This window comes from Clarias gariepinus, chromosome 26, assembly GCF_024256425.1.
Source record: "Clarias gariepinus isolate MV-2021 ecotype Netherlands chromosome 26, CGAR_prim_01v2, whole genome shotgun sequence".
In the NCBI taxonomy this organism is placed as follows: Eukaryota; Metazoa; Chordata; class Actinopteri; order Siluriformes; family Clariidae; genus Clarias; species Clarias gariepinus.
In genome coordinates this window covers 11,282,336-11,307,739 of record NC_071125.1, presented here as the reverse complement: position 1 = coordinate 11,307,739, position 25,404 = coordinate 11,282,336, and the positions used below count along the sequence as shown (strand labels likewise).

Genomic DNA, 25,404 nt, shown 5'->3' with positions numbered 1-25,404 from the left:
TCAATTCCTGCTTTCTGTTTCACTCAAATGAAGATGGGTTCTTTGTTAAGTCTGGTTCTTTTCAAGGTTTCTTCCTATTGGCATCTTAGGGAGTTTTTCCTTGCCACTGTCGCCCTCGACTTGCTTATCAGGGACTATCTGACCCTTCTGATTCATACACATTCACATTTCATACAAACTTACTGTAAATAATTATGTTAATTGTTAAAAGCGCTATACAAATAAAATTTGTATTTTGAATTGAAAAAATTACTAGAGGATGTTGGAACTGGTGTGGGGTTGTTTTGGTTGTTGTTGGTTGTTTTGGGATTGGCCCCTTATTTATAGCTACTGTACCTTGGTTGTACTTATTTAATACTTTTATACAATGTATTTTGTAACCTCTAATACAATAATTAAGTAAGTCATAGGCAACAATGATCACATTTGTTATTAATTTTATAACTGGAATACTAAATTACTTCAGTGTTTCAACAAGCTATAGAATTAACTGAAGAAAAAGATAAAAACATGTTGTTGTGGAACTGGAATGGAATTGTTAGTTAGGTTAAGTATATAATAGGGCTGAAACTGGATAAGCAAATTTGCTACATAAAATCACTGCACACTTGTGTATGTATTTCTATACACATTATTGAATATAAATAAATATAATATTTACATTAACATGGATATTAAAAAGAAATGGAGCAGTGGATGCACAAAACATGGGATCTATCTATCTATCTATCTATCTATCTATCTATCTATCTATCTATCTATCTACCTATCTATAAAACAGTAAAATAAAGAGTAAAATATGTCAAATGTCTAAAGAATATTAAAAAAAACATTAGATAAAAAAATTAATGTTATATAAATATAAATTAACCAAATGTTATCAAAAGTGTTACGTTATTTAATTTTTTAACTCTACAACAGAATGTCAAAAGCAGTGAAGTAAACCAGCCAAATAATACATTTCTATTTATAAAACAATAAATAGAAAATGAGCTTAGGATTTAAACAACTCCTTCAGATTTTGGACTAAACTTGACTTAAGATGCTTAGTGTGATTAGCAGGCTTGCATATCTGCATGACAATGGTAGCTCAATGCCAAAATTCCTAGTACCTCCGTGAACAAACATAATTAATCAGAATCAGAATTTTATCACAACATGTTTAAACACATGCTATCATTATCATGTTATGATTAGTAATTAGTTGAAAAAAAATATTTTAAATATTTGATTTCATCTTCACTACTATTTTAATATACATTTTCATATTATTTAAATATTTGTTTACGTGCTTTTTTAAAAACCTGTGACAAAAACAAAAAGCAAAAAAACTTTACCTTTCTACAAAAATACCACTTGAGCTAATGCAAACTGGTTTTCAATAGCTTGGGAAAAAAAAAAATATTGAAAAAAAATTTTAACCCTAGCGACTAACAGTGGTACTACCACACAGACAGAAGAGCACGGTACCTTGAGGCTTGGGAATTAATTATTAATTTAATTAATTGCTTATATGTATGATTTTAATTAATTAATTATGCGCTAATTAAGCCACATTACTGCACATGTAGTTATTTAACCAGCCCTAATATTTGTGCTTGGTGTTTTCAGCAAACAGATTTTTATTATTATGAATATTACTACTAATACTTTGTTTTATTATAAAATGTTCCTAGATCCTAAAGAAGGCTAATCTATAAGGAATAGGGCCTAACCTATTCACTGAAGCAAAAATATATTACTAATAGTGGTTATTTCATCATTAAACCTAAAGTTTTTAAGTTCCTTGTTTCGATAAGTATTATAACTTAATTTTTATTAGAACCACTAGACCTAGATGATTTATTTATATGCATAGACTAAAGAGTATACTTACCTATTTGCATTGCAGATGATTTATACAAAATAAAGACCAAAATACTCTCCAGGCTGCAGCTAGTCAAAAGCAGCCAGGTATAACTGAGAAGTTCCAAGAAGCAGCGACCATTGTGCTCAAAGTCCTGGGGTAGATTTGACTAGTTTTGTTTGCAGTAGTGGCTCCACCTGCCGGTCATCTTGAGACATTTTTAACGTCGTTATAAAATGTGAATACTGAAATGTTCGGAGTGTTTTACGTTTTAAACAAACAAGATGATTTATGGGCTATACAAACTAGATTTTCGCCTTTTCTTAGCGAGTTACATAATGCGTATTCATTTTAATCTAAAAGCAGCTTTTAAAAACAGTAAATCCAGTTATACACAAATCTCCGAGTCGTTTTGAAAGTAGCAAACAACATATCCCACAATCCCTGTCCGTCCACGTGACGCAGTGTGTTGAAAGTCATCGTTGCCATGGAGACAGTGGTACACGCCTTTTCAGGACAGACGAGCAAATTTACCCCTATCTTACACACGAACTTCACTATCGTCTTACCCAGACAACGGAAAAGGCGGTGAGTTACAAAAATATCATCATATCAGTTAAACCATAGGCCTGTTGAAACCACTGAATCACTGAGTTAGCCGTTACATTGTTGCTGTCTCAGACAAGCTTAACGCGATTATCTAGTCCTGTGGCTTTAGTTTGGTGTAATGGCTTCACATTTTAAATACATTAATAAAAATAATGTAGAATTACTTATAGTAGTCAATTAGTGGTTACGATTAGCCATTTGCCAAGAGTCAGGTTTTAGCGGCACAGACTGGAACCTTGTCTTTTATGTAATGCTTCCATGCTTTGCATCATGTAATCTCTCTTAAATCAATAGAAACCAATTACTGTAGTCATGGTAGACAACAGCAACTTTCTTGTATAAACTTAAAGCAAATTGTTTACCAGTTTCAAGTTTAACCTTATATAAATGATGTGCTAGATAACATCATTAATCAACCTTGAGAACACTACTAATACATGTTTCTAACCGACTATGGCTTGCTCAGTCAGTGTAGTGTTGAAAACCATTACAGACTGCCTTAATCCTCTGCCGTGTAAAACACAAGGTGAGAATAAAGTGCGTGTTTTGTTACTTTATGTTTGCAAAGACGTACTCAACCTGACAAAAGTTTCATTACAGGAAAAATATTATTATTATTATTATTATTATTATTATTATACATTTCCAAGTTGTTGAAGTATATCTGGTTATTTATTTAACTTTGCCACTGTAAAGAATATAAATAATCACATGTGCTGGATGTTTTTTTCATAATCCTAATAAAAAGTTGATTATTTCACTCTGGTATAAAAAGAAAAATAGGCAGTGGAACAGGTACAGAAACAAAAAATCTAATCTGGTTTCAAATCCAATTAGAAGATCAGGCTGATCAGGAACTGACAGCATTATAATGGCTCAAAATCCTACTCTCCATCTGTGCTCATTCACCCAGCTTAATTAAATGTAGAATTTGTCCAACAGTGAAAATGTATTTCCTTTCTGAACGTGACATAAATCTTTTTCATATTCTCTGAATCATGCCTGTTTTAAATATTGGTACACTGTCAAGAGGAAGATTGAGAAAAACCCATCCCAACAATTCAGATGAGCTAAAGATTTCTAATAAAGCAATGGTCTTCACAATGCCTCAGCAGTGCCACACAGATTGCTTCCATTGATTGCCTCCATTGATGCAGCAATTCATGTTAAAATAGCCATGATTAAGTATTAAGTGAATAAATAAACACATTTCTGTATTGTAAATCCGTTTTTGATTGATCTTGGGAAATACAGATAAACCTTGGATTGCGAGTATAATTTATTCTGGAAGTGTGCTTGTATATCAAAGCACAAAAAAACTAATTTCCTCCTAAGAAATAACAGAAACTGATAATTGGTTCCACAACCCAAAATAGTCATAATAAATTAATTCATACAAACATTTGTTGCAGTACAGTTACTAAAGAACAGTCACTACACTTGGACACGAAATTAAAAAAATGCACAGATGTTTAATATACGAGTGATGTGCACACACTGAGACTGAGCATGGGAGATGATTACCTATAATCCCTTGCTTGGACACTCAATTCAAGGTTCCACTCTATTGTAATATTTTGAGATACTGAATTTTTTTGTTTTTGATGGCCTGTAAGCCATAATTATCTAAATAAAAAAAGGCTTGAAATATGCCACTTGATATGTAATGAATCTAGTGTGTGTATATATATATATATACTGTATATATATATATATATATATATATATATATATATATATAAACACACACTAACGGAAACACTGCTCGTGATGCTTTTTAAAGTTAAAGTGCAGGTTAATTTATTTTATTTTTAATTTACAACAGTGACTCCTCTGTGTGTGTGTGTGTGTGTGTGTGTGTATGTGTGTGTGTGTGTGTGTGTATGTGTGTGTGTGTGTGTGTGTATGTGAGAGAGAGAGAGAGAAAATTGTCTCACACAGTAGCCCTTCATAGAACTTTCCTAATCATACTTGTGCGCGTCTCTGATAATGATATATATAATAAATATTAAATTTTTTGACATGCTTTAAATATATACATACTGTACACTTACTGTGTAGTAGGTACACAGTCTAGTAGGTACACAGGTTCAACTGAAATATCTAATCAACTAATCACATGGTAGTACAGTAACTGTGTATGTAGACATGGTCAAGATGGTCGAGCTGTAGGTTAAATACAGCATCAGAATAGGTAAGAAAGATGATTTAAGTGATTTCAATGTGGCATGGTTGTTGTTACCAGGTGGCCTGGTCTGATTATTTCTGAAGCTGCTGATCTACTGGGCTTTTAATGCACAACCATTTTTTAGGGTTTACAGAGAATGTTCTGAAATCGAGATAATCCAGTGAGCAGCAGTAGGTCTCTGGGTGAAAATGCCTTGTTAATGCCAGAGGTCAAAGGAGAATGGCCAGACTGGTTTGATCTGACAGACATGCAACATTAATTCAAATAAGATCTTGTTACAACTGAGGTATGCCAAAGAGCATCTCTGAATGCACAACCTATTGAACCTTAAAGCAGATAAGAAGATTGGAAAACATTGCCTGGTCTAACAATCTCGATTTCTGCTGCAACATTCGAATAATAGGGTCTTAATTTGGTGTAAACAACATTATTGAAGGTCAGCTGTTCTGGAATAGTTCTTGCAAGAACAGCATTTTCAAGTGCATTTAAAAAACCTATTAAGCAACACGAAGAAACCGGGACTCATGAAGACCATCCCAGGAAAGCAAAGAACTTTGCTGCAGAGGAGAAGTTCATTTAGGGTTACCAGCTCTGAAAATCACCAATTAACAGCACCTCAAATTAGAGCTGGTATGAAGGATTTACAGAGCAAAAGTAGTTGACACATCTCGATATCAACTGTTTAGAGGAGGTTATTCAATATGTTGGATGCCTTCAGAATAGTTTTACAGCGTAGAAAAATTTAAAATCAAAAAAGACAATGGAATTAGAAGTTGTGTTCAAAGTTTTGACTGGTAGTGTGTATATTTTTACATATACATACATACATACATGCATACATATACAGTATATAACAGTTGATGATAATATCATTTTAAATAACCAGCTGGTAGTTTATAAAATTTATAAATATATTTGTCTTTACAGTTGTAGGAGATAACCTGATTATTACAGTCTTACAGTACATGTGTGATTTGATCTGTGACCATCTGTATTCTTTTCCATCTGGGAAAGGGAGGAAGCTGCATCAACAAAGATGAACCGCTATACCACTCTGAAGCAGCTGGGGGATGGCACCTATGGCAGTGTGCTTATGGGCAGAAACAATGAGTCTGGCGAGCTTGTGGCCATCAAAAGGTACAAATAAAGATTTATGTGGTTCAGTCGCTGCTGCATAGTTTTGTGTTACCAGAACTTTTGCAGTATGCAGTGCAGTTGCAGTTATCAAGATAGTTTTTTAATTGTATTTTAAATAATATTTTTATTATTTTTTTATTATTATTATTATATATTAAATTTTTTATATTTACCCACTAAGTTAGCTGTTAGACTTGATTTTCTGAAATTACCTACATGATACTCCAGTGATGGTGAAAGAAGGAGTAAAAGTGCACAGGCCTATGTCACCTTGGTGTAACATTAACAAATGAACAATATCACTACAACATGCTTTGGGTTACCTAACTCTTATTGTACCTGCAGTCAGGCGTATGTCCTTTGCATCTGACGTTGCTTATATATAATAAAAGATAACAGAAGTGTTAGAGACAGAGGTCTAATGTGTCTCCAACACCTGTATACACATGCTTAAGCCTAAAAACAGTCTGGGCTATAAAATGTCGACTAAAAAAGAAGATATTTTTTTAATGATAATGTTAAATAAAACAAAGAAAAAATAAAAAGCTACTGTACCATAACTATATGGCAAAGAGTATGTGGAGACCTGATGACCATGACCATGCTTGTTTCATGTCATTTAAACTACTGTGTGCATATTAATGTAGTGTAGGTAGCTCCTGTGCTGCTATAATAACGCCCAGTCTTCAGTAAAGGTTTTCCCTTTAATCTTGGAAGCTGGATGTCGGAACTTTTGCACATTCAGCCACAAAAGCATTAGTAGGGTGAGGCACTGATGTCAGGCAAAGTGGCTTGGCACACAGCATTCAAATTCCTTCCAAAGCTCTTCAGTGAGGTTGATGTTAGGGCTCTGTGTAGGACATGCAATTTTTTGAAATACAACTTTAGCAATCCTTGTCTTCACTGAGCTCACTTTGTGCACAGTGCTCTTGTCAAGCTGGAACAGGTTTGGGCCCTTAGTAAAGTCAAGACATCCATGACATTTTTGTACATTCTAGTTTCTTAGCAAACCTTGAGTTGGATAAATTGGTTGCTGAAATGCAAGCACATCAGTGTAACAGTAAAGTAACCTCAGTAGATACATCACTTAAGAAAACTTTGGGATGATATAAACCAGGTGAAGCATTCTAAATGTTTTGTAGAGAACACATGTTAATTAAAGAAAACCAATAAGTGTTGAAGCAATCTGGAAAATAATTTTAATCTATGTAAGAAATAGATTAGGTTTTGTTATCAGGAAAGGTCATATTCATCTTTGGCTGTGAAGAAGAAGTTTGCAATAAAGAGTTGTAAATGTGTTTATGGTAAAATAATGGTGGTTTATTATACATTAACTGTGATTTAGTATGTGTATTTTTGCCATTTATTAAGTTTTTGATCTTGCACAAAATCCCATCAGAACTGTAATGGATTTTTTATTTTTTATTAATACATGGATTGCATAAACAGATGAATGTCAAAATAAGACTTCCAGATTCAATAGTAGTTATAGTGCTGCAAAGGATGTCAAGCAAACACTTCTAGGGAATCTCCACTCTGTACAGAAATAAACAACATACAGTATGTAAATAACTATGTTATCAACAGTAATCAACACACCACGTACTGGTCATCAGTATCATCCCCTATATTAACCTCATAATTTTAATAAGTATCAGTATATCCAGTGCTGATCAGAGCACAAAGTAGTCCACACCATGTGTCTTCTTTCAACAGGGGTAAGTAAGCTGAATTATAAATGACCCTTTGAGACACTGTTGCTGTCCAGAACAAACAGTTACCATGCAAAATGATACTCCAGTGATGGTGAAAGAAGGAGTGAAAGTGCACAGGCCTATGTCACCTTGGTGTAACATCAACAAATGCACAATATCACTACAACATGCTTTGGGTTACCTAACTCTTATTGTACCTGCAGTCAGGCGTATGTCCCTGCATACACTAGCTCTTAGTTACTAACTCTTGCAGGGAATCTGTGTTATACATGGCAACGTTGGACCCAACATTTTGTACTAGAGCCTGGAATTTTTGTTAGTGCTCCTAGTAAAACTGGTTGTAGTGTGGAGTTTTTACTGTTTATCACTTGTATTTTTACTTAGTACTATTTCCTAAGTAAAAATTGAATGCTTTCACTAGTTTGCTACACTGAAGCTATTACTACAGTTACTACAGGCTCTAATCAGTTTGTGTGTTGGCATGGCAATATTGGCCTCAGAGTGTTGGCCTTCTATTTATACTGTCTTATGAGCAATGACGGATATCTTCTGATGCGTTGTGCTCATTTTCCCAATAAAGTACATCCTCAGTTCTAAAGTAAATATATAATCTATATTTGGATGTCATTGTTGTTTTTTACATTGGATTAGTGATAAATTTTCAGTTTGAAAGGTCCAACCTAAATAAATAAAGGTTGGAGTTAACGAGGCCTATCTGTAAAGTGGCTGGGCGATACAATTTTGATTCTCCAACCATCCCCTGTTTGGCATTTTTGATTAGTGCTAGTCATGGTGACATAGAGTATTAATAATCAGCAAACACAGTCTGTGCCACATCTTGCTAATATAACTTCATATACTGTATCTGATAGACTGCGGTCAGATGTATGTGTTCTGTAAGGGTAATGTTTATTTCTGCTGACACAGTTCTTGGTGATAATATCTCAGGTGAAATGTGCTAGTTAGGGATAATTATGACTGTGTAGTTATTATTATTTTTTGCAAGCGGTAAACGTAGGTAAATATAGGATTTAAAAAAAAATAATAATAATAAATAAACAAAACAAACAAAAACACATTGCCAAAATGATAAGCTTAACCTCATAGAAAGTTATGACGGTGTCATGTGTGAATGCAGAAAAACCTACAGTCTTTAATGTTAACTTCCCCATAACATATATTGACTGTTGTGATTACTTGAGGAAAGGTTTTACAAAACCTGCCTTTCCAAATTTAACAATCATGTGTTCTGCTGTTGCTAATGAAGTAATAGAATAGTATTTGTCCATTTTTTCTGTTTCACAGAATGAAGAGGAAGTTCTACTCCTGGGAGGAGTGTATGAACCTAAGAGAAGTAAAGGTACAAAATAGACCAGGAATATGATATCTTAATCCTATGATCAGTTCAATAGCACAATGCATTAAAATAATATTTACAGTATTCTGATTCCTATTATAATGTTATCAAATTTGCATTGAGTAAAACATTTAAAATATTTATTGGTGTGTTTCAGTCGCTAAAGAAACTGAATCATGCCAACGTGGTGAAACTAAAAGAAGTAATCAGAGAAAATGACCAGTTGTACTTTATTTTTGAGTACATGAAAGAGAATCTTTACCAGCTGATGAAAAACAGGTATGAAGCAGTGTTGTAAATTTTAAAGAATGACCCTTGACTTTTCTCACTGCATATAAAGGAGGTAGTTTTATATTTTATCAACATTTGGCAGTGTTGATAGGGCCAGATGGCATACAGTAAGACATTCATGAAAAATTGCACAACAACTACAGTACATAAACATTTATCAAGGCTTATTCTTAAAGGCATCATTGATGTTAATGATTGACTTTGATGATAAAGTTTAAATGACAAGCTTACTCTTCTTGTGTTTTTTAAGTTGTAAAAAAACCAAAATATTTAAAAAAAGATTTTTTTATGTAATTTAATTCAAAAGTGAAACTCATATTTTTTAGATTCATTACATGTAACGTGAAATACAGCTCATGAAGAAAAATCGCAATATACAGCTCATCAAAAATCTAGTACCTCAAAATATTTGAATATTTCCTAGGAGATTTACAATACAAAAATAACCAGATTTTGAGACTTCACTTACAGTATACACTATATAGTAGGTTACTGCTATACTACTTGGTTAGGGCTCCTTTAGCATAAATGCATGGCATGGAGGCAACCATCCTGTGACACTCCTGAGTTATTACTGAAGACTAGGTTACTTTGATACCAGCTGTCCGTATTGTTGGTTGAGGTGTTTCTCATGTTCCACTTGATGATACCCCATAGATTCTTTATGGGGTTTCTGGTTAGCTGATCAAGCCTACTGATATCATGGTCAGCAATGCAGTAAATGGTAGTTGTGAGCAGGTGCTACTGGAAAAGGAAATGGTCATCTCCAGAAAGCTTGTCAGCAGCTTGGAAGCCTGAAGTAATCTGGACATGATTACACAGTGGACAATTAACAACAGAAAACATAGAACTTATCACTAACAGTGGAAAGCACACTGGACTTTAGGCAGCTTGGATTCTGCTTTATGAAACTTTCCTTAAATCTTAAACAGTCTTCTTAAGGTGACGGTCATCCTTTTTGCTTGTACAATTCCTTCACATTTCCCCTTCCAGTCAACTTTCCATGAATATGCATTGTTATACTTTAGCACCATGTGAACAGCCAGCCTTTTCAGCAATAACCTTCGGTGACTTATGCTCCTTGTGGAGGGTATCAATCGTTCTCTAGACAGCTGTCAAGTCAGCAGTATCCCCCATGATTGTGGATCATGTACTGAGGTAGACTGATAGATAGACTGTATTTAAACTGTAGGAATAATAAGTTACTCAAGATGAAATATTTTGAGAGACTGTATTTTTTTTATTTCATCAACTGTGACAAAAAAAAAAAAACGCTTTAAATATTTTACATGTTCCCAAATTATGAGTTTAACTTTTTGAGTTAAATTACAGGGAAAAAACTCTTTTCTTGAGAGATGTAATTTTTGAGATGTACTAAGTTATGTCATTTGTCATGAAAACCATGTAGGTTTCACATACACAACCTACGAACCCTAGTATTACGTTTTGTAGTAATTCTTTTTCATTGTCAAATTCCGTTAAACTGCCAAAAACAAATAAAAAATTATTTCTGAGTGTTTCTTAATTTTTATATGAAACCATAAACCATGATAGTCATAGCGATTGCTCAACCTTATAATATAAAATTATTGGCTATATGTTTTGATACTCTGTAAACACTTACATTTAAATTAAAAAGCACTTAAGAATTAATCCCAGAGTCATTTGACATCTGTGTTAATTTCCTTGTCTCTAGAAACAAGTTGTTTCCTGAGTCAGTCATCAGGAACATAACCTTTCAGATATTGCAGGGGCTATCATTTATTCATAAGCATGGTAGGTTATTGTTTCAGCACTGTGATATTCCTTAACAAAGAAGAACATCTGTGTGAAAGCCAAGCAGTCATTCATGGGTTAGGAAAAGACTAGACTCTCTCTTTATCTATTTGGTGACTAAATGTTTGAGTGGCTCAGACGTTGATAAGGCACATATTTAATTACAAATTGATATGTGTAGACAAAAACTAGAAAAATTCACTTCTGAGTTCATTTTAAACACTTGTCTTGCACAACCTATGGATGAGATGTTTTTGGGAGTTCCGTTTATTATTCTTTTCTATACTTCTTTTTTTCTCTCTTCTTATGCGCATCAAATGCTCTGCCATCAGAGAAAATAAGATATTCACTGAAAATGAAATAAGGAACATCATGTTTCAAGTGCTCTCTGGTTTGGCATTTGTGCACAAGCATGGTAAGATTAAAATATTTTTGTAACCTCAGTTGAATTTTCCTTAGACCTTCCTTAACTTTCTCTTAAAGTTGAAGTCGGAAGTTTACAAACACCTTAGCCAAATACATTTAAACAATTTTTTTTAAATTGTTGTACAATTCCTCACAAAATAGGAATTATAAAAAGTGAGTTAGGATCACTGCTTTATTTTAAGAATGTGAACTGTCAGAATAATACCGTAGTAGAGAAAAATTTAGTTTAGCTTTTATCACAGAGGTTTAAATCATTTAACTTGGATCAAATGTAGCAGGTAGCCTTTCATGAGCTTCATACCATAAGTTGCTGGAATTTTAGCCCAATCCTCCTTATAAAACTGGTGTAATTGAGTCAGGATTCTTGACCTCGTTGTTTGCACATGTTGTTCAGTTCTGCCCACAGATGTCTATTGGATTCAGGACAGGGTCACTTTAATACCTTGACCTTATTGTCCTTAAACCATTTTGCCACAAATTCGGAAGTATGCTCGGGGTCTTCGTCCATTTAGAAGACACATTTGTGAACAAGCCTTTATTTCCTGGCTGATGTCTTGAAATGTTTTTTAAATATATCCACATAATCATCTTTTCTCATGATGCCATTTATTTTGTGAAGTGCACCAGTTTCTCCTGGAACAAATCACCCCCACAACATAATGCCACCCCATGCTTCATAGTTGGGATGGTGTGAAAATGCGACTTGTTCTTCGACTTAAAATACACCTACAGGTACATCACTAATAGAGGCAAATGATACAGTATAAGAATCTTCTAGCCATGACATAATTTTTTTTTAGAATTTTTCAAGCTGTTCAATGGCTCAGTTAACTGAGTGTCTGTAAACGTTTGACCACTGGAATTGTGATACAGTGATTTCCAAGAATAACTAAAATTAAACACTCTATCTGTAAACCCTCACTCACTCACTCATCATCTATACTGCTTTATCCTGTATTCAGAGTCACGGGGAGCTTGGAGCCTATCCCAGGAGGCTTAGGGCCAAGGCGGGGTACACCCTGGACAGGGTGCCAATCCATTGCAGGGCACACACATTCACACACTACGGGCAATTTGAAAACGCCAATTAGCCTAACCTGCATATCTTTGGACTGTGGGAGAAAACCGGAGTACCCAGAGGAAACCCACCAAGCACAGGGAGAACATGCAAACTTCATGCACACAGAGACGGGAATCGAGCCTGGCCGGGAATTGTAGATGCAAGATGCCATAACTGACTTGCTAAAACTATTGTTTCTTAACATAAAATCTAACATGGTTAAAAAATCAATTCAACCTGAGTGCATGTACTGTAAACTTCTGACTTCAACAGTATAGTGATTTTTGAGAATTTCTAATTACTATGTCAAGTTTACAAACCTCTACTGCTTCAAAGCATTATATATTAATACTGTACCTTTAGCCTTCCACATAACCATAAAATAGCAAAATACCATTGGAATTTATAAAACAAATAAAAACCTATCAATTAAAAAGTATTTTTACCCTTATTAACATTTGGATTTATTGGGTGCTTTGAACCAACCAACTTTGAACAATTGATGAAAGAAAAAAAAACAAAATTTTTTGCTTTTACTCCCAGCTTTGAGCTGGGATGTCACCTACACTCTCATGGGTGACTTTATTCAGTTCATATTTTCTCTTATTGTTGTTAGGCATTTTGGAGTTATTGTTTGTGGAGAAACACTTTGTCATTTTATGGAGAAACAGTCCCTGTGTTTGTTCTCTGATGTTCCTGAGTATCATGTGCCAAGTTTAATTATACTGCATTACTTTATTTTTGTAATTATATTGTTGAAATACATACACTTTGTCATGGCTGCTGCTAATTGTGATTTGTAAATTGCTTTGCTGATTCAGGATTTTTTCATCGGGACATAAAACCAGAGAATCTGCTTTGTATGGGTCCTGAACTGGTGAAAGTAGCAGACTTTGGTCTTGCCAGAGAGATCCGTTCTCAGCCTCCCTATACAGATTATGTCTCCACACGATGGTGAGAGAGCTTTCTTTTTCTTCTCATGGAGACATAGGCTAAATGAGCAGCAGATCATAAAGATATGATACATACATGTATGTCCTGATTTCAGAGATCTTATACTAAAGCTAAATTAAACATCACAGGACATAGACTAAAAGAAACCTAATACAGCAAAAATGTGCCACTTTTGTATAGCAGACCTATTAACATATTATGCTGATTTTACACCAATACACTCTATAGTGCTTTTCTGTACATTACAGCTTATTAAACTAATGCCAGCCCTATCCTTATAATATATATATATATATATATATATATATATATATAGTGCCATAGTGCCATATAAGTTACATCTTATTATCGATTTGATCATACAAGTTAAAACTGAAGGTGGCAAGTAACGATTTAACTTATCCATACAAGTTCTTGGTGACTGTATTAAAACTTCACTTTTGTTTACTCTAGCTAGTATCTGTCACTATTAATAGCAAGAAAACACAGATTCTCTGGGACATATTGACAACATGCTAAACTTCAAGTGCACAGCTTCAGCATGTAGTTGAGTCGCGGTCCACGTTGAGTGTTAGTTGTGATGTAAAACCAGCTTTAAAATTTTTTTTTTTCAGATTTTTGTCAGATACAATTTATGAGTAGGAAAATTGTCACTTAAAGCTTCTTTACTTCCTTAGTACTAAACAGAGAGAGTTTGCGGTTTTTATGACCATAAACCAACAGGGCATGTTTTGCTGTTTTTGTCACGCTGTGAATATCTAATGCTTAATTCACAACACAAGTTGGCCATAAATAAAATGGTGACGTCAGGGCAGAGCTGAACCCCAAGCTAGTGGAGGGTTTTAACACATTTTCTATTTATTTATTTATTATTTTGGTACCCATCATCTTTGGTAAATAAATAAAAAGTATAAAAACATTTAAATAAGAAAATGAAGTAAACATTTTTCCATGTTCTTTTTGCATGGTAACACAATAAAGACCAATGAGAGTCCTCAAAATGACCAAAACTGAATTATGCATAATATTGCCCTTTTAAAAGTAAAATAGTCGACATATCTTTAACAAAGGGTAAGGGGCAATTTTAGTTTTTGGCCCAGGTATGGATAAAAGAAAATCTCACTTGAGAATTTCACTCATGGATTAATCCTAAATATTAATATGCACTTTCTTTACGTTTAAGTCCAGCAGAAAAAATATTGTGTGTGTGCATGCAGGTATCGAGCTCCAGAGGTGCTTTTGAGGTCATCTGTTTATAGCTCTCCTATAGACATGTGGGCAGTGGGCTGCATTATGGCAGAGCTCTATACCTTACGCCCTCTATTTCCTGGCAACAGCGAGGTCGATGAGATCTTCAAGATCTGCCAGGTCCTTGGCACAGTGAAGAAGGTAATTGAATATGTAAGCCAAAAACTGATGTCTTAGAGAAGACTCTGCTTCAGTGACTAATTTGTAGCGATCATCATTGGCATCCCTGTTTTTTTTATATTGGTGTGAGGTCTTATTTCCCACTGTCAGCATACTGTATATTAGAATGTCTGCATACTTGTATGAAGGTGCAAAAATACACTTGTAATGATCCGGAAATCCGACCTTGCTGCCATCTTTCTCATGTCAGAGTATAAACAAAAGCTTAAACAGGAAGCTCCGGCTCAGAGGGAGTTTGCGGGCTGGACGCACCAATCGTAGCCACCCTACATGACGCACTCGATGACTTGGATATGTTACGCCGCTGCACTGATGACATCAACATATTTACGAAAGCAGTGGTTGGATTAAGAGGGAAATAAATAAATGATACCGTGCAAAAAATGGCCATCAGAACAGTTCCCAATCAGAAGCCTTGGGTGGATAAAACCCTCTGCTACATTCTGAGATCTTACCCGCCGTCTATAACGTAGGACTTGTACAAGGCTGCACCATACAACGTTCACAAAGCAATGAGGGAGGCGAAGCAGTGCTATGTGAGGAAACTAGAATCACAGCTCCAACAGATTAACTCTGGAAGCCTGTGGCAGTGACTTAGAACAATAACAACATCTACATGTTCCATGCCTCGAAGCAAGCGTAGAAAGGTAACAATGCTAACAATGCGAGCATCATGATGAAGTGCTTTGAACTGGTGGTTTCTTCACTGCCTGACAGACTGGACCCATTACAGTTTGCTTAGCGATCAACAGATAATGTCATCTCTCACCTATTTTACACATCACTCACCTAGACAGTAGGAAGAGGAATTATGTTAAAATGATGTTTGTTAACTACAGTTCAACATGCAGTACTGTAATTACCTCCACACTCACTACCAAGATGGAGCACCTGGGACTCCATGTCTGTTTCAGTGGATTTCCAACTTCCTTATTCCTAATATGTTTTAGTCTGTCTTACCCTCAACACTGAAGCTCCCCAGGGTTATGTCCTGAGACCCCTCCTGTACTCGTTGTACATGTATGACTGTGTGGCAACTACCAACTCCACCACCATCAAGTTTGCTAACAACACTGAAATCAATGAGAAGGCCTACCTGGAGGAGATTAGAAATCTGAAGAACTGGTGCCAAATAAACCACCTCCTCCAAAATGTCAGCAGGACAAAGGGGTTGATAATGTGTGTTTGTTTGTGTTTTATAATGATTTGGGAGCTTTGTCATGGTCATATCTGTGTTTCCCGCATACTCTGTATATTTATGGTAAGCTGCTGCATTGATTGGCTTTGTTGAGTGACGCGTATAGCCACGTCCTATTTAAGGCACAATTGCTATATTCGTCCAAAAGAGTGATGGCGTTGAGGTAATCTGGCACAAAACTGCTTATAACATCTCTTCTCCTCAACATTTTTAGTTAATTTATTGCATTGATTTAACCTCAGGCAAATACTAAAGGACTGGCAAAGTTTTATTATATTCTGTCGAGCCAGTTTTGATTGATGCTGTGACAAAATAGTCTGGACAGACATACAGATATACAGAAATATAGACAGACAGACAGGCAGGCATACAGACAGAAATTTTTCTGAGGTCAGCGGCACAGTGGTGGAGTGGTTAGCACTGTCGCCTTGCACCTCCAGGGTCCGGGTTCGATTCCCGGCCAGGTTGAATTACCGGCTCTGTGTGCATGGAGTTTGCATGTTCTCCCCGTGTTTGGTGGGTTTCCTCCGGGTACTCCGGTTTTCTCCCACAGTCTAAAGACATGTAGATTAGGCTAATTAGACATTCACAGTGTGTGTGTGAATGAGAATGTGTGTGTGTGCCCTGCGATGGATTGGCACCCTGTCCAGGATGTACCTTGTGCCTTAAGCCTCCTGGGATAGGTTCCAGGTCCCCGCGACCCTGAATACAGGATAAAGCGATATAAAAGATGAGTAAGTGGTTTTAGGTCCTCCACTGTACTATATGAATGAAAAGCGCGAGTAACTAAATAATGTTTTTATTTATATAGATTTTTCAGCTAAAAGGTTACTAAATTTGTATAATTTTCTCTTATTTCATATTTTAGTTCTTTATTTAAAAACTTAATTTTTTTATTTATTGCACTTGCGAGTACAATTTATACTCGCAGAGAAGCCCTTTTTTTTTTTTAGGTCACAGGCGTATTAAGTAGTAAGCATTTCACTGCATATTATACTGTGCATGGCTGTGTATGTGACAAATAGAATTTGAATTTGAATTATAATAAGTGGTTGTCTTAGGGAAAGTTATTTTTTATACAACGCAATTTCACTAAACATTGTAGAAAAAACTGTTCTTTTACAGTACAATGTCAACAATTGAGCACTTTACTTAGGGGTTTTAAAAATGTGTTTGTGGTTTCTTAATCCAATTAAGATTGATAGCAGGCCAACAATTTGTCCCTTCTGCAACAGTGACTTTTTTTGTGTCAGGCAGTGTATATACTGTAGGTTCAAAAATGGCAAAAAGAATAAAGTTTGAGACTTGGCTAAATTAGATGGTAAGTGGTTGTTGGTTTGTTTTATTTGTCCTTATTTTTTATGTTTAAAAACTTTAAGTTATTGCATTAATGAATAAATAATTCCTTTATTGTTTAGTTAATTCCAGTGTTTATTTTCTCTGGACATTCAGACAGACTGGCTGGAGGGTCATCAGCTGGCTGCGGCAATGAACTTCCGCTTTCCTCAGTGTGTTCCCACACCTCTGAAAACCCTCATACCTAATGCCAGCACAGAGGCTTTGATACTAATGAAGGATTTACTACATTGGGACCCAAAAAAGAGGCCGACTGCTGTGCAGGTATACAGATGCTTAGTACTAAATATAATATAAAAATATGTTTGTGTCTTAGTACATTACAAATTTTTATTAAATTTGAACTTAATAAACGAGTGAGGGCTTAATATACAAGTACTACACATGCTCCTCTCTTGCGCACACTGCGGGATTATGGGTAATTGTCTCCCATGCTCCCAGTCTCAGTGCGCGTTCGTCACTTTGTTAATAAATATGAGGGTGCATGTACTGCTTATTATAACATTGTGACCATGTGTGTGTGCGTAAATCAAACAATGTCATTAGAAAGGGTCCTTGTTAAAGATCCAGAGTCTCTCAGGCATGTAACAGAAAGCAGTAATTCCATTAGTGTGTTTGCGCATGCAGACATGCAGGTGTCATTAGAGAGGTTCATTGTTTAAGAAGTTTCTCGACATAACAGTGTTCCACACACTAATGGAAACACTGCTCTTTCGGAAAGGTAACTCAAGTGCATGTATACAAGTCCAAATCACTGTCAGTATGTTTTTGGTCATTTTCAGTGTAAATTCCAGTAAAAAATAATGCATCCATGTTGTAAGAGTAATATATTTTTTAGATTCAACATTTTATATTGGTAATCACTAGGCCTAACTATCATTATGTGTCTCTCTTAAACAATCTACTAATTTTAACATTTTGACAGCAAAAATCAATTCTCAGTTTTGGCTGAGAAAACTTTTTTTTTTTTTTTTTTTTTTACCATCCCAGGCACTCAGATACCCCTACTTCCAAGTGGGCCAGGTGCTGGGACAACAGTGTCAAACTCCTGACCTTCGTAAGTCACAGGTGAAAGCAGCTCATCCCAATATGACCAAATCGGAGCTGAAATCGGCCTCTGAGCCAGCCCTGCCCTCTCAGGCCAAGATCCAAGGCAGGACTTATCATCAGCCCCTGCAAACGATCTTCCCACCTCAAGCACCTGTTAAGGCAGAGCACCAAGCTGAGCCTCTAGCACTCCATACACAAAAGGTAAAAGACATAAAATCTAAATCCTCAAGAGCGAAGGGAAATAAAAACAGATGCTCAGACCTTTGGACCCTCATTTATTTGTGTTATACACATTGTACATTGACACATCTGACAGACAATGTATCTAGAATCATTATCTATCCACATTCCCAGATGTAAAGCAGTGAAACAGAACCTATACAGAAGACTATATGTTATTGGATTTAGTATTGTGTCTGGTGCTGACAGTATACAGTATTTTGCTAAGAATTTTTTAAACATCAGGGATATAATGTCTTAATTAACATATACAACCAAAACAGAATGTACTGTTGTTCTTCACTTAGGTAAAAAATTAGCAGTTTTTTATGGTAGTGGTCTTGAATGGGCTTCCATGCTTTTTGTTGCTACTGAGCTTGCCACTGCATTCAATTATTATTCCTCTTTTAAGAATGTACCAATGTATGTATATATATATATATATATATATATATATATATATATATATATATATTAGGGATGCAGCGAAATTTCGGCCGCCGAAAATTTTCGGCCAAAATAGCATTATCGGTTTCGGCCGAAATGTAAGAAAGCGCAGAAAATAAAAGCCGAAATTGTCGCCACGCCTTTCCCATCCTCCCGTCTCGTTCGCGCTGTCATTACGCATCAAACACGGAGTATGTCGGAAAATTAGCATATTGTGATAAAGTTCATTATTTTCAAAAAATTTGCATATTTCATCCGACCAATAAAAGAAAAGTGTTTTTAATACAAAAAAAGTCAACCTTCAAATAATTATGTTCAGTTATACTTGGTCGGGAATCCTTTTGCAGAAATGACTGCTTCAATGCGGCGTGGCATGGAGGCAAGCAGCCTGTGGCACTGCTGAGGTGTTATGGAGGCCCAGGATGCTTCGATAGCAGCCTCAAGCTCATCCAGAGTGTTGGGTTTGGGTCTCTCAACTTTCTCTTCACAATATCCCACAGATTCTCTATGGAGTTCAGGTCAGGAGAGTTGGCAGGCCAATTGAGCACAGTAATACCATGGTCAGTAAACCATTTACCAGTGGTTTTGGCACTGTGAGCAGGTGCCAGGTCGTGCTAAAAAATGAAATCTTCATCTCCATAAAGCTTTTCAGCAGATAGAAGCATGAAGTGCTCCAAAATCTGATAGCTAGCTGCATTGACCCTGCCCTTGATAAAACACAGTAGACCAACACCAGCAGCTTACATGGCACCCCAGACCATCACTGACTGTGGGTACTTGACACTGGCATTTCCCTTTCCCCAGTCTTCCTCCAGACTCTGGCACCTTGATTTCCGAATGACATGCAAAATTTGCTTTCATCTGAAAAAAGTAATTTGGACCACTGAGCAACAGTCCAGTGCTGCTTCTCTGTAGCCCAGGTCAGGCGCTTCTGCTGCTGTTTCTGGTTCAAAAGTGGCTTGACCTGGGGAATGCGGCACCTGTAGCCCATTTCCTGCACACGCCTGTACACGGTGGCTCTGGATGTTTCTACTCCAGACTTAGTCCACTGCTTCCACATGTCCCCCAAGGTCTGGAATCGGTCCTTCTCCACAATCTTCCCCAGGGTTCGGTCACCTCTTCTCGTTGTGCAGCGTTTTCTGCCACACTTTTTCCTTCCCACAGACTTCCCACTGAGGTGCCTTGATACAGCACTCTGCGAACAGCCTATTCGTTCAGAAATTTCTTTCTGTGTCTTACCCTCTTGCTTGAGGGTGTTAATGATGGCCTTCTGGACAGCAGTCAGGTCGCCAGTCTTACCCATGATGAACCCATGAGTTTTTAAAAGCCTCAGGAATCTTTTGCAGGTGTTTAGAGTTAATTAGTTGATTCAGATGATTAGGTTAATAGCTTGTTTAGAGAACCTTTTCATGATATGCTAATTTTTTGAGATAGAAATTTTGGGTTTTCATGAGCTGTATGCCAAAATCATCAATATTAAAACAATAAAAGGCTTGAACTACTTCAGTTGTGTGTAATGAATCTAAAATATATGAAAGTCTAATGTTTATCAGTACATTACAGAAAATAAAAATAAAAAACTTTATCACAATATGCTAATTTTTTGAGAAGGACCTGTATATACTACCGTTCAAAGGTTTGGGGTTACTTTCTAACTCGTACCGTGAGATGTATCTGCTACTTATGCCCTGTAAAGACTTCATAACGCCTCTAATCTGAGGTGCTGTTAATTGGTAATTTTTCAGGCTGATAACTCTAAATGAACTTCTCGTCTGCGGCAGAGGTAGCTTTTAGTCTCGCCCTCCTGGGATGGCCTCCATGAGAGCCAGTTTCATTATGGTGCTTGACGGATTTTGCAAATGCACTTGACAATACTGTTCTTGCAAGAACTCTTAAAGAAAGGCTGACCCCTGTGAAATTCCCAGTATTGTTGTACAAACCGGATTCCAAAAAAGTTGGGACACTATACAAATCGTGAATAAAAACTGAATGCAATGATGTGGAGGTGCCAACTTCTAATATTTTTTCAGAATAGAACATAAATCACGGAACAAAAGTTTAAACTGAGAAAATTTATCATTTTAAGGGAAAAATATGTTGATTCAAAATTTCATGGTGTCAACAAATCCCAAAAAAGTTGAAACAAGTAGCAATAAGAGGCTGGAAAAAGTAAATTTGAGCATAACGAGGAGCTGGAAGACCAATTAACACTAATTAGGTCAATTGGCAACATGATTGGGTAAAAAAAGAGCTTCTCAGAGTGGCAGTGTCTCTCAGAAGCCAAGATGGGTAGAGGATCACCAATTCCCACAATGTTTCGCAGAAAGATAGTGGAGCAATATCAGAAAGGTGTTACCCAGCAAAAAATTGCAAAGGCTTTGCAGTTATCATCATCAAATGTGCATAACATCATCCGAAGATTCAGAAATTCTGGAACAATCTCTGTGCATAAGGGGCAAAGGCGTAAAACCATACTGGATGCCCGTGATCTCCGGGCCCTTAAACGACACTGCATAAACAGGAATGCTACTGTAAAGGAAATCACAGAATGGGCTCAGGAATAGTTCCAGAAACCATTATCAGTGAACACAATCCACCGTGCCATCCGCCGTTGCCAGTTAAAACTATACAGTGCAAAGAAGAAGCCATTTCTAAGCAAGATCCACAAGCTCAGGCGTTTTCATTGGGCCAGGGATCATTTAAAATGGAGTGTGGCAAAATGGAAGACTGTTCTTTGGTCAGACAAGTCACAATTTGAAGTTCTTTTTGGAAATCTGGGACGCCATGTCATCCGGACCAAAGAGGACAAGGACAACCCAAGTTGTTATCAGCGCTCAGTTCAGAAGTCTGCATCTCTGATGGTATGGGATTGCATGAGTGCGTGTGGCATGGGCAGCTTGCATGTCTGGAAAGGCACCATCAATGCAGAAAAATAAATTCAGGTTCTAGAACAACATATGCTCCCATCCAGATGCATCTCTTTCAGGGAAGACCCTGCATTTTTCATCAAGATAATGCCAGACCACATTCTGCATCAATTACAACATCATGGCTGTGTAGGAGAAGAATTCGGGTACTGAAATGGCCAGTCTGCAGTCCAGATCTTTCACCTATAGAGAACATTTGGCGCATCATAAAGAGGAAGGTGCGACAAAGAAGGCCCAAGACGATTGAACAGTTAGAGGCCTGTATTAGACAAGAATGGAGAGAGCATTCCTATTTCTAAACTTGAGAAACTGGTCTCCTCGGTCCCCAGACGTCTGTTGAGTGTTGTAAGAAGAAGGGGAGATAAGAAAATGGCCTTTTGAATCAACATATTTTTACCCCTTAAAATGATAAATTTTCTCAGTTTAAACTTTTGTTCCGTGATTTATGTTCTATTATTAATAAAATATTAGTAGTTGGCACCTCCACATCATTGCATTCAGTTTTTATTCACGATTTGTATAGTGTCCCAACTTTTTTGGAATCCGGTTTGTAGAATGTGAAAAATAAATCACTTAACAAAAACATAGAAATTTGCAAGTGACCCCAAACTTTTGAACGGTATATATATATATATATATATATTGAAAGTGCTCATGCACATACCAATCACCATTAACACTTGGAAACATCTTTTTTTCCATAACTAATCATAAAATAATAAGAAACAGGCCACGGGTGAGCATTAACCTGCTTATCAATCGGTTGTCTAATTATTTCTTAGTTGACCAATTATTTTCTGTGAAAATAGGCTATACAAAAAGTAGCTACTGTATAAATCAAAGCACTGGAATTTAAGCTGAAGGTGAATTTTAATTTAAATGCATTTTGGAGGGATATGGAGGCAAAAATATTGGGTCATTGTTCTAATTAATGAAAAAACTTATGAACAGAAATATAATATTAATATTCAGAACTTATGGTCCTGACTTTATACTGTGCAACTAAAATATGTCACAAAAACTTTTTTTCATACTTTAATGCAAAAAATCCAGATTCAGCACACAGAGTACAATATTTCAAGCTATTTTTTTGTTTTAATTTCAATGATTATGAAAATAAAAAATCCAAAAATGGTTCTCAAAATAATATAATTCCTATGATTTACAATACAAAAATGTACAGCTTCTAAAAAATTATGTTAATTTATGCATTCAGTACTTATTTGGGAATCTTGTGGCATGGATTACTGCAACAATGCACAATGACATGACGGTTATCAGCCTGTGGCAGACCAGATTGCTTTGATAGCAGCCTTCAGCTCCTACTGTTGGGTGGGGTGTTCCCCTTGAAAATACCCCACAGATTCTCTATGAGCTTCAGGTTAGGTAAGTTGGCTGGCCACTCAACACAGTAATATATAATGGTCAGCAAAGTGGTAGTTTTGGCACTGTGGGAAGGTACACTCTCCTGCTGAAAAAATAAACTGACATCTCCATAAAGCTTGTTAGCAGTTTGAAGAATGAAGTGCTCTAAAATCTTGTTAGAGGGCTGCATTGACTGTAAGCTTAATAAAAAGCAGCAGATGACATAGCACACCAAATCATCACTGACTCTGGAAATTTTACACCGGATATCAAACAACTTGGATTCTGTGCTTCTCCACTTCAGTCTCGGAGACATTGATTTTCCCTTCTTTCCATAAATATGCTTCGATAGAGCACTCTACCAGCCAGTCCTTTCACTGATCACCATTTGTCTTACCCTTATTGTGAACAGATGTCAAGTCATAAGTCTTCACCATGATTGTGGTGGTGTGTACTTTATTTGACCAATAAATACACTGTGTGTTTGCTGTATAAATAGTAATTTTCTAAAACTTAAGGGGGGTATTCTAATGATTTGAGATTCTGGATTTTTGATTTTCATAAGCTATAAGCACTAATCCTTAAAAAAAAGGCTTGACATATTTTCCTTAATGTGCATTTAATATACACAACTATATATGAGTGTCATTTTTAAAGTAAAATATGGGGGAAAAATCACAATATAATCTTTTAAGATGTACTGCGCAGCAAACACGTCAAACTAAATTTTACAAACTAAATAGTACTAAATTTGTGGTTGTATTTTCCAAGAGGCCTGTGGGAAACGAGAATAGCCTAATAGGAATGAAAAGTGGGCGGAGACGCTGGGGACAGACCAAACTCTCTGACAGCTGGGACGAGTCAGATCCCTCAGACACAGCTGCATCTAACTCAAAAAAAAACAGCATGGGAGCAGAAGAGGACAGACCCATCAATGAGTTCATGTCTGAGTTAGTGACTTTTTCATTTGGACTTTACAGTGAAGTGGCTATTTAAGATTGGTAAAATGTTTTATTAAGATGGAGTTTTGTTCTTTCGATTCTGCTGATTTTTCTGTTTCTAATGACAAACGTATTTAGGTCAAAAGACCAAAAGCCTATTTACACTTTCAGCAACGTTACAAAGCTACCAAGTAGCATCAAAATGAACTCCAGTCTGCAAAGCACCCGCTCAGCCCGACAGCATTACTTGCAGCAATCAAGATACCTGCCTGGTAGGTCTGCTATATGTTTGTGCCAATTCATTTCCTAATGAAATGTTATTTAATGTGGGTTTGGAATGCTTCCCACGTTCTAAAACATGCTGGTCTCCGGATTTGTGACACTAATTTAGCCCCTATGAGTTCAAGTGTGTGATGCACAGAAGGATTGGTGTCCTGTCTAGGATATACTCCTGCAAGGATGGACAGGAGTAACCCTTGTCCCTAGAATCGGCTCGAAATCCATTACAACCCTGACCAAAATTATTGTAATACTTACTAATTATTGCAATTACTGTAATAGTTACATTACTAACCTGCAATATAAAGAAGTAAAACAGACAGGATTATCATGTTATTTCAGTGTAAGGGGAAGTAATATAAGCACTACTTTTAAACCTTTATTTTAGGTTTGATTAGTAAAAGCTCCCCATCAACTGTGGAAAAGGAGGCCCAAAGGGACCTGTGGGACAACTGGTCAATACATCAAAAGAAACCACTTGCTCCGATCAGTGGAGCCCCATTTACCCGAGTTACTGCAGGTAAGCTTTTGTGTTAGGGTAACTACAGTTCCCACTTTTCCACATTTTTTTTAACAAATCAGTGTGGGTTTTGAAACTGTGCTTACCAAGATTTTGAAATCTGATTTTATAAGCCATAAACATAAAATAAATAAAATTTACAACTTATCACAATTATCAACAGAAATTCCAAAAAAACTTAAACTTTTAAAGTTTTCACTTACCCATGATACCATCCTGCAGCATAAAGCTCCTTGGTTTCATGTGACACTGTCACTACAGTGCTTATGATCAAATATTACTAAATATAGAAAAATACACAGAAGAAGTTATATA

The 25,404-nt window shown here is 36.2% G+C and overlaps 1 protein-coding gene across 8 annotated transcripts in view; it reads left to right on the top strand.

Annotated features, from left to right (window-relative positions):
* The first annotated feature begins 2,355 nt into the window (after positions 1 to 2,355).
* mak (male germ cell-associated kinase) overlaps positions 2,356 to 25,404 on the top strand; it is a 31,341-nt gene continuing 8,292 nt past the window's right edge. For 5 of the 8 annotated variants that reach the window (XR_008356445.1, XM_053488036.1, XM_053488038.1 and 2 more), the window contains exons 1-12: positions 2,356 to 2,434; positions 5,658 to 5,780; positions 8,801 to 8,855; positions 9,010 to 9,131; positions 11,252 to 11,334; positions 13,227 to 13,359; positions 14,577 to 14,748; positions 17,438 to 17,605; positions 18,332 to 18,592; positions 24,121 to 24,299; positions 24,429 to 24,562; positions 24,958 to 25,089. Coding sequence is in view for 7 of the 8 variants with exons in the window: in XM_053488036.1 (XP_053344011.1) it covers positions 5,680 to 5,780; positions 8,801 to 8,855; positions 9,010 to 9,131; positions 11,252 to 11,334; positions 13,227 to 13,359; positions 14,577 to 14,748; positions 17,438 to 17,605; positions 18,332 to 18,592; positions 24,121 to 24,299; positions 24,429 to 24,562; positions 24,958 to 25,089 (1,540 nt within the window). In the remaining variant the exon portion in view is untranslated. Of the gene's footprint in view, positions 2,435 to 5,657; positions 5,781 to 8,800; positions 8,856 to 9,009; positions 9,132 to 10,837; positions 10,920 to 11,251; positions 11,335 to 13,226; positions 13,360 to 14,576; positions 14,749 to 17,437; positions 17,606 to 18,331; positions 18,593 to 24,120; positions 24,300 to 24,428; positions 24,563 to 24,957; positions 25,090 to 25,404 lie in introns of those variants that run through there. The other 3 variants (XM_053488037.1, XM_053488041.1, XM_053488039.1) reach the window with 3 other exon arrangements.